This window comes from Austrofundulus limnaeus, unplaced genomic scaffold (assembly GCF_001266775.1).
Source record: "Austrofundulus limnaeus strain Quisiro unplaced genomic scaffold, Austrofundulus_limnaeus-1.0 Scaffold181, whole genome shotgun sequence".
Taxonomy (NCBI): Eukaryota; Metazoa; Chordata; class Actinopteri; order Cyprinodontiformes; family Rivulidae; genus Austrofundulus; species Austrofundulus limnaeus.
The window spans coordinates 509,645-519,521 of record NW_013952583.1 but is presented as its reverse complement, the minus strand read 5'-3'; the positions used below and the strand labels follow the sequence as shown (position 1 = coordinate 519,521).

The window sequence follows — 9,877 nt, the reverse complement described above, 5'->3', positions numbered from 1 at the left end:
ACAAGAGCTGTTCCGGATAAAAAAAAACATACTTCGACGTCAAGGGCAGATAAAATAATGTTCTTCATTGCAGCTTATCTCTTTAAGGGGTCGATAGAAAAACTCAGGTGATTTACTTCGATCCTCTTCAAAAAATTGTCTCTTCAAAACGCATCAACAAAAATTAAAAACTCAAAGACGAGGCTGTAGCTAACTACCTGACGGCAGCCCGATTTGTTGAAATTCGTAGAAATAACGAAGCAGGAGGAAATTACAAGCAAACACACCGAGCAGCCTCGCAAAATCTGGTCACAGCAGTTTGGGAAGAAAATGGCAGCAGCTGCTGACGAAACGTCAACATCCCTACTGTTAGAATGAAGAAATGAGTTTGATGATGTTTAAGTGTAGTTTTAAAACACAGGGTAACTGATTTAGAGTCAAGTGGAATTGTCATCTATTAACCGTTATTGGCTAAAGAATTGACTGAGCCCAACCCGACTGTATGTCTTGGATGTCTACAGCAGCTGAATAGTTTGGTGCAACTACAACAATGTTGTTAAAAACAGGCTTGGCTTTTCAGCTATTTTTTATCAAAGTAAACGCTTGAAGAAAAAAATATGCTATTCAGAAAAATGACCTGCATTCATTTCTCAACTAATGGTGGCACATTTCAGATTAGTATTTGAACAATGGTGCGTGATGGTGTTGCACAGTTACCCTTCATGCAGCACCATCATGCAATAAACCACACAATTATCTGAATATTACATCTAAACACTAATCCAAAAAAAGGCAAAGCAGAAGACCCACCGTGCGGAAGTCAGACTCAAACTTGTACGCCCCCCCTCCTGTGGCGCAGAGGGTGGTGTGGAGGCTGGAGAAGTGCTTGTTGCGGACCATTTGTAAGAAGACGGGGAGGTCGTGCGTGGGGAAGCGGATGAAGTGCAGGTTGCCTTTCCTGCCACACAGCGTCAGGTCCTGCAGCTCCAGGTGCACATCCCTGATGCCGGTCGTGCCGTAGGCCGTGTTGGAAGTCAGATAGCGCCGGATGCTCTTCAGGTTCTCCACCTCCTCCTGTTCTTCCTCTGCTGTGATGTCTTTGGGCTCAAAGTACACAAGCTTCACCAGGGTGCCACCGATGTCCATTCCAAACCAAGGAAATGCTGTGTGAGTGTGTGTGTGTTGGGGGGAAAAATCATATGCAGAAAGCCAATCACAACTGCAATTATAAATATATATGCATGTGCAGTGGTAATAAAACACATTTAGCCACAGTAGGAACAATTACGGATGATGCTTTAAATATGACCTACACAATAGTGAGCAGCTTCTTTACRAGCAGGAGACAAGAGTACAGTGTGTACTGCGAACGCCATCTTGTTGCAAAAACAGATTGTGGCTATATTTACTGCCATCGATAAAATAACACATGCCACTGCACTGCCAAATTCACCGTGCGTTTTAGGTGTAAAAACAGCGAATTATATATTAATGTTTTTAGGTAACAAAATAACCAAATACGGAATTTTCTCCACACCCATTCAAGCACCGAGTGGGAACGCCTTATAGCGTACACATGATAAGCAACAACCCCTTTATGTGTAAACACACCCCAGCGGCGTTAACACCTACGCGGCCTCGTCTTCTTAACCGAGTCTTTCCGATGCCTCGGCGTCGAGTTGGATGTCCGCCGCTCGCACGTCGCTCTTCCATCCGCCGCGGTCGCCTCGTTTTGGGGCTCGTTTTTGAAGTGACCGGGCATCTCCTGGTTGCACCTCGGCAGCTTCGAGGGCGTTTCGTCGACAATGTCATCGTCGCATTGATGGCCATTAAACGCCATTGGATTCACCGGTTAACTACATATATTATGTATACTTCAAATAATTATTTAAACGCCAATGGAAGAAAATACAAACCAAGTCGTAAGAGACAAGCAATTAGCGCGCTAACAGGTATCTTAAATGGCTGAGCTGCACACGTCCTTTTTGTGTTCGCTGTCAGAGAGAAAGTGGGTGGAGCTAATAGATGATTGACGGAATATAGAACCAATCAGAGAACAAGCACGCAAGACAAGGTTGGACTTCAAAAGTAGAGCAAAAATAAAAACAGCTAATATTTATTGGGAATCAAACTGTAGTTTGTTTAATGCTTTAAAAAGGGGTTACGTGTAAAACAATATTTAAATATTTTCTCTTTGCATATAAACACACCTGTATTTAGATTCAAACAATAAAATGATGCGTTTTTTACTTGAAYTATTCATTTCTAGCCTGGCCCTCGCCTTCCTAAGCAGCTCCGCTCAATAGTTTCCCTTGACTGATCCTTGTACGAAGCACAGTGAAGGACAGGGTCTTACGGAGCCTGCGGGGGTCAATGGTGAGAAAAAAAAAACAGCCACCGGAAATCCGTGCTTACGGATTACTAAACTGTGCGCACGGATTGCAGAAACTGTGCGCACGGATTGCAGAAACTGTGCGCACGGATTGCAGAAACTGTGCGCACGGATTGCAGAAACTGAGAGCATGGATTACTAAACCGTGCTAAACTGTGCGTGTAAACAAATTTTTGCAGACAACACATTTGTATTAAATTCATTGCTTATTTTGCAACGTACATTTTAATTTGAAATAACAGAAAAACTTCACATATTTGCAATAAAGCATACAGTATGTGTTGTGACTCTCAGTTACTACCACGCCAAATTTAAAGACATCTGTGAAATTTTCTGAACACTCACACAAATAAATTTTTAAAATCTTATTTTTATTTATGGTAATGTTGAAGTGCATAGTTAAAGACGGATAAAACTGAATTCCCATGATTAATACATTTTATCACAGCTCATTTGTGCTTGTACATGTGAAAAATGTTTATCACGAATCTTATTCAGAGCATTCCTTGTGTCAACAAGTTGTTTTTACACTTAAGAAAACTAACACCTTAATAACAGGACAAATGAAAAGAAAATCAACTGAATAATAATCTGGCAAAAAAAAAAAAACAATAAAGTAAAATAAAATGCACTAAATACCAGACAGAAGTACATAATGAGCAGGCAGATCAAAATGGCTTTAAGGCAAGATGTTAGCATAATGTGCAGTTTATACATTTAAAATGTTTGTATAATAGACATTTTTATATTTTGTTGCATTTCACAAACTGTTAGAAGTCATTGTCAAATGTCTAAACTGAATCAGCCAATGGCACGAAGAGTTACAAACATCACAGTCAATTATGGCCAAAAAATCTTGAGAAAAATTAAACTGACTTTTTCAGGGTTTACTTGATTCTTCGATTGCTTAAAAGTCAGGGCACAAAAACAGAAAAACATTGGTATGACCAATCAGTCTATGCTAAAGAGGCAAGCTTTCTGCCACCATCTTGGTAGGTGCTACTAGTGCTCTTGGTTACTACTGACGTGGCAGCAAACCACGAGTATCAGAGGGGAAAAAAACTAAACTTAGTCGAGCATATCTGGTCAGACTAAGTAGATAATGTGAAGTACTTAAAGTGTAGTTATGCACTGGTCCAGAATGATTTCAACACTGTACTGCTCTGGGTTGGCATTTTGCCAATAAAATAAGCCTATTTTATGCACTTTTGGACTGATGACATGGTGTACAGCAAGGTAATATGTGGCCATTACAGTGTTTATCTATTTCAGTGATTTAGGATGTCAATTGTGCTTTGAGCTATTTTAATTCAGTTTTTTAATAATACGTAGGTCTATGTACAAATAAATATAAAAGACACTAGCCATAATTTAGCCTTCTTACCCACAGTATCAACAACAAAAATGATTTCAATGTGATATGCTGCTGAAACCTATTCATCTATAATCCACATTCAACAAAGTCCAAGTTATCCACGTACTGCTCTCACAGCTACCATCCTCAATCGTACAAAAAGAAAACAGTCAAGCACTCAACTACAGAGTCGTGGTAACCTTTAAAACCCCACATTTGCAGCGAGTGCATACACAACCTTAACCAATCTTAACTCATTTCCATWAAATGGTTCAGCTAAAATCAATGTGCTACAATTAGTCTTGAAAGGTCAAAGCTATGTATTGATAAAAACATAAAACGCAGAAAAACCTTGCAACTAATCCTGAAACAGTGGCATGATCACAGGCCTGAGCAATTGTTACTAGGAGTAATTATTAACCCTCCTGCTGCCCTYGAGTCAAAATGACCTCAAGGTGTCAGTAATAAAACAGAGAAACTGAACTTTCTGGGATTATTTTGACCCAAAAACAGCAAATGGGTTAAGGTGATGCTTTGTCCCATATTTGTACATTGACACAATAAGGCACCATAACCTCCTAGTTAAGTTATCTTAAAGCATTAGCTTCCCTTTCATTATAGGTGATAAATACTTTTATTTTTTGAACTTCCATACCATCAGCAGTGCACAGATACCCACTCCTGCAGCCACCAGAAAGTACTTTGCATTACTTGACTGACAAGGATTGTTGCACGGAGCAATCTTTTCCTCTGAACTCTGCAGCGATTTTGGCTCAGAGGGGTTGTTGCTCTCGCTGTGGGGGTGGGGGTGGTTTAAACTCGACAGATTAGAATTAGCAGCATTAGTGAATACTGGTGTTTCAGAGGTGCTCTTAACAGATCTTTCACTGTTTGTTTGTGGTACCATAGTTTGACCATCCAGGTTAGGGATCGACGGCGTCTCCGATACGTGCACCACATTCTCCAGCACCTCCTCCATGGTCTGATTTGGAGATTCATAATGGTTCTCCTCAGGTTCGTTCGAATTAGGAGTGGTGCCGTTCTCTTGGCACAGCGAGGTTGGGATCAGCGTGTCGGACAAAGACTCGCTTATTTCCAGTCGTCCACTGTTACCGGAGTAAGGCGCAACGTGCGAGTTGGACGCCTGGACAGGGGGACCGGCAGAATTTTCTGGTTGAAAGCTGATGAGTTGGTTGGGCTTGCTCAGGCACACAGTTTCATAGTCATCATCAGCGCGAGGGGCGCTCATTCCACCAGGACGAGAGGCTGTAGCTGCACGTCCCGTCCGCGGGCTGCTCCTAACAATCTGCAGGAGAATACGACGACAGGTTTATTTTTTTTAACAAAAAATTCTTGTCATAAAACCCTTCATTGCACTTTTATAATAGGAAGATTAGTGAAAAAAGCTTCAACAAAAGGCCACTGCTGCAGAACAGAGGTGTCAAGGAAATACTTTACTTAAAGGAACAAAGTGTAATACCCAGCGACATCTAGTGGTCGAGGCTCCTTACTACAACCAACTGAAAAATCATTCCACAACCCCTCCAGAACTATGTAGCTTAGTATGAAGACAACCATGGCAGAGATACATGCAGCTGAAACACCTAGTGCATCCTAAAAATTTCAACATTTACATTTTGGCTGTTTATGGGCTGCAGCTGACATAGACCGAGGCCCACCTTCGCTGTAGGCTGTTCATGGCATGAACGGCTGTGAAATGAGACGGTGTAGTCTACAGAAGACGTATGGGTGACCATGGTGATACACCTTATACCACATCACTTCAGTAGTTGTTTCACCGTATAACTTCACAAAATTCTGTATTATTAGAAAAACGTAAATGAATAAAAAGCATTAATAATTTGAATTTAGCTCCAGTATCAGTCCTTATAATTGCATTTTTGCAAGTTTCATCAGACAAGTACTAAAAGTAGGGATGCACCGATATGAAAATTTCAGCCGATATCGATATCCAATTTAATTATTGCTGTTATGACCGATAACCGATATTTACCGATATTACACAAACACACAAATTATATTATACATATACACACAAACACACTTGTTTTTTTTTGGATACCATAAATAAAGAACCAAACCTCTGACATGGCTCTGCTTCAGTTATATTCCCTGGAAGTGCAGCGTCAATGTCACTATCATGATCAAACAGACGACTCTCAACCAACCGTCTCCCCTCCCAAAACAGAAACTAAAGCTAAAAATTGGGAAATCAATATCGGACATTAATATCGGCCCAGTTTTACATATCGGGCCGATATCGGCTGATACCGATATGAATGCCGATATATCGTGCATCCCTAATTAAAAGTACTAAACATACACTTTATTTTATTTTTTACTTGTTTGCTTCTGCTCTTGGAGTAGTAGGACATCTTTTCCCTCTCTCCTGCCTTCCCTTATCTTCCCTTCTTTGCTGCTTGGAGCCTTCTTTACATTTTCATCTGAAACCAGAAACTATATTTTTCTTTTTTTGTATTTGTTTAGCTGGTCTCTTAATGAAATCTTGGAACAAATTTTCTTCCATGGGAGGACACGTCAAAGGTGGGACCTCTGATCAGCTGGGTCAACTATTTGGATTCTGATCACTGGATTTCTACAGATTGGCTTGGTGGTCTCCTGGTGTTCTGCAAAACTGAGTCAGTGGCTATCCAGGCCATTTCCTGGCTGCCTGACCAATATGAAGGATTGCCGTGCTTTCAGCACTCAGACTCACGCACTGAGCGAGCTGGGACTCGGTCTGCGAGCGGTTCTTGCTGAGGGTCGTGGGCCAGCTGTGGTCCCTGGAATTCGCTGGCGAGATGGAACTGATCCTGGAGAAGTTGATAGCTTGGCTTGGCGGGATTGCCCACACTAAATTTCTGATTGGAGTCGCCACATTGGACGTACCAGCGGACATTAAGGCACATGGAAAATGATTACCGAAAACATTTTTCTCTGTTTCCAAACAACTGTGATTACAGATTCAGCTCTCCCTTACGTGGCCTTGAAGGGCTGTGGATCTTAAATTATCTTGGATGTTTATATCAACTGAGGCTCTGCCCTTTAATTAATGAAAGTGAATACTTCTGACACCTCTGCTGCAGAACAATGTTTTTATAGTTTGTTTTGTTTGGTCATGTAGTAGAAGCATGTGGCTGCTTGTCACATGCAGCTGCCAAACAGACACACCTGCCAGCGATTCAAGAGAATGAAAGACGTTTTACAAGAACTGTAGCGATAAACCAGCAAAGTTCGGAAAAACAGTTGTGACTGACTTCAAGCAAACTTGATCAACCACAGTGAATATGAAGAAGTGTAGTACAGAAAATCATCTAGCAGTTTGTAATTGTTTTATTTTTCTCTAAATTTAGGTTTATAGTGAATACAAGCTGCTGTTCACCTGTGTAGCTGCAGGTTCAGGAGGCTCCTCTGGCAGCAGAGCAGCAGCAGGTACTTTGTTGACCGGAGGAGTGGTGTCCTGGACCGGGGGCTTCTCTGGTGTCCTCGTCGGGACAGAAGATCCATCTAAGCTCATCTGAGGAGCAGCCGGGCTGTGTGGCAGCTTTGTGCTAACTGCTGTGTGGAAATAATCTGCAGACGGTGAAGTGTCTCCTCCTTTGGTTGAGACTGGACGGCGCTGTTTAGGAGGAGTAGAAACACTGACAGCAGCCTCTTCGTTTCCTGAATTCACCTCGTCTGGGATTAGACTGGTGTCTCCAGGGATGACTTGAATACTTGATTCAGAGTTTTCCTCTGGCTCCTGGTGAAAGTGCAGGATCTCCTGCAGCTGCGGGGCCTTTGCTGCGTGAGCATGTGGGATCTCTGGGGATGGCGGAGGTGTCGATGGAAGAGGAGCTTCCTTCTCCGTTGACACTGGAGGTTCAGGGACAGGCTCAGGTGAGGATTCAGARGTTTGAAAGGGTGGGGCCAGAGCGGCTCGTTCTTGAGTAGCTGGAGGAGTTTCTTCTGGGGGCGCCACAGCAGCTTGACTGTTTTCTTCGCTCTCTGGAGCAGGCAGCTGACTGGCATCTGGTGCTTGATGAACATGTGCCCTGACAACATTTGATGGAGCGCGAACAGGACCAGGATCTAGGAGAAAACAAATGATCAGATTTCAGTGACTCTTGACTCAGCATTCATGACTGTTCTTCATTGTCCATATGTTTTAGCAACCTAACAACTGGTACTTCTGTATAAAATATTCATCTCATTCAGGAGATGTGTGCTATGATCTTTGGCTTTTGTAACTTTTATACTTACAAAAATATTTTACCTTTATAAATTATTTTTCTAAAAATAATCAATAAAAAATCCCTATAATTTCTTCAGAAACATGGCTCTCTGAACTCTGCTTCTGCATGTTTGCTCCATTCGGTCTTCTTATGCTACTCTTCGCTTTCAGTTAGGCTTTTTTCTAACTTAGCCTATGCTTAGCCTTTTGCTACTTTTAGTTTGCATTTTAATACTTTTAGCCTTTGGTAAACATTTGCTGATTTTAGCTAGCATTAATACAACTTTTAGCTAGATCATTGCAATCATTAGCATTTAGCAGGTCTTTTGCCTCTTTCAACCTTTAGCTAACATTTTGTTGGTTTTAACTAGCATTTGCTCTTTTAGCAACACATTTGCTAATTTTAGCATTTAACCAATGTCTTGCATCTTTTCTCCTTTGGTTTTTAGGTAGCTCTTGTGCTACTTCTAGTTAGGATGTTGTTGCATTTAGCCTTTAGATAACCTTTTGCTGATTTTAGCTAGTATTTGTGCTACTTTTAGCTCGCCCCTTTATTTTCAAATTCAGCCAGTCTCCCGCATCTTTTAGCTAGCCATTTTCTTCTTTGGCTTTTAGGTAGCTTTTTTGCTACTTCTAATTAACATTTTGTTACCTTTAACCTTTAGCTAACCTTTTGCTGGTTTTAGCTAGTATTTGTGCTACCTTTAGCTTAACCATTACTAATTTTAGCATTGAACCAGTCTCGTGCATCTCTTAGCTTTTAGCTAGCCTTTTTCTTTGGAAACTTTAGGTAGCTTTTTTTTAGATGTCATTACCATTTTTGTTAGTTTTAGCCTTTGGCTAACTTTTTGCTGGCTTTAGCTAGCATTTTGGCTACTTTTAGCCCTTTGCTATTTTTAGCACTTAGCTAGTCTTTAGCTTTTTTTAACCTTAGCTTGCCTTAGGTAGTTTTAGTTAATAGATAGAATTTTGCTACTTKTAGCTTTAAACTAACATGCTGCTTTTTCAGTTTCAGTTTCTTCAGTAAATTTAAAAAGTCACTCAGATCTCCACAGTCACAACTTCTTTAGGTCCATGAGGTATGAACCAAAACCTTCACACCTTCATTTAGATCAGCTAAATACAAAAAAATCAACATGTTTTATTAGCAAAAATCTATTGTATAAATGAAAATTGACTTACTGTTAACACCTCTCAGAGCATTGTATTCTTTTCTCATTTCAGCTGAAAGTTTTGGGTTCTCACAAGCATCCAGGCCCTCGATGAACTGCTCTGCCCAATTATCTCTTCTCCTAAGACACTCAAGGAGAACCATCATGGCGTCATAATTGCCATTAGTTTCTCTTTTTGCCTGTATATTTTCCTAAAACAGAATAAAAAAGGTTGAAAAGAGCATTTTCAGAATAGTCATCGATTTTTTTATATATATATTCAGTAGAAGGAGGACATTATACTGCAAAATACAACGTGGTATTTGACACAAAACTGAGTTTTATGATTATTTGGGCACTACAACATATGTATTAATGTTTAGTGAGAACAGAAAAGCGTATAAAATACTTAATTGTCCTTATTCAAGCTAAAAACACATTTGCAGAAATTTCTTTTCGTGATTATGTTGTTTTGTTTACTATTTTTAACAAAAAAGAATAAAAACAATCTGTCATTGCCTACAGTCAATTACAATTATTTCAAGGCTGTTGTAGTATAGGGTATAGGGTATATTAAGTGGTATTCAAACCAGACACCGCATAGCGGTAACATAATGACCCCCGCACGCACAAATGCACCAGAACTCAGAAGTCTTTATTACCAATAAATGTCATGCTACTAGGTGCATCTCAAAATTGTAGTGGCTTGGGAGGGGGTCTTTTTTGTGTGTGTGTGTGTGTGGGGGGGGGGGGGGGGGGGGGGGGGG

The 9,877-nt window shown here is 40.7% G+C and overlaps 2 protein-coding genes across 4 annotated transcripts in view; both read right to left on the bottom strand.

Moving 5' to 3' along the window:
• pank2 (pantothenate kinase 2) overlaps nucleotides 1-1,967 on the bottom strand; it is a 10,740-nt gene extending 8,773 nt beyond the window's left edge. For 2 of the 3 annotated variants that reach the window (XM_014018021.1, XM_014018022.1), the window contains exons 1-2: nucleotides 1,612-1,967; nucleotides 790-1,142 (exon numbers count right to left, since the gene is read on the bottom strand). In XM_014018021.1, coding sequence (XP_013873475.1) covers nucleotides 790-1,142; nucleotides 1,612-1,819 — 561 coding nt within the window. In that variant the 5' untranslated portion in view covers nucleotides 1,820-1,967. Of the gene's footprint in view, nucleotides 1-789; nucleotides 1,143-1,590 lie in introns of all 3 variants that reach the window. The other variant, XM_014018023.1, reaches the window with a different exon arrangement.
• A 591-nt stretch (nucleotides 1,968-2,558) lies between these two features.
• mavs (mitochondrial antiviral signaling protein) overlaps nucleotides 2,559-9,877 on the bottom strand; it is a 12,279-nt gene continuing 4,960 nt past the window's right edge. The window contains exons 3-5 of the mRNA XM_014018020.1: nucleotides 9,142-9,322; nucleotides 7,129-7,817; nucleotides 2,559-5,031 (exon numbers count right to left, since the gene is read on the bottom strand). Coding sequence (XP_013873474.1) covers nucleotides 4,360-5,031; nucleotides 7,129-7,817; nucleotides 9,142-9,322 — 1,542 coding nt within the window. The 3' untranslated portion in view covers nucleotides 2,559-4,359. The remainder of the gene's footprint in view (nucleotides 5,032-7,128; nucleotides 7,818-9,141; nucleotides 9,323-9,877) is intronic.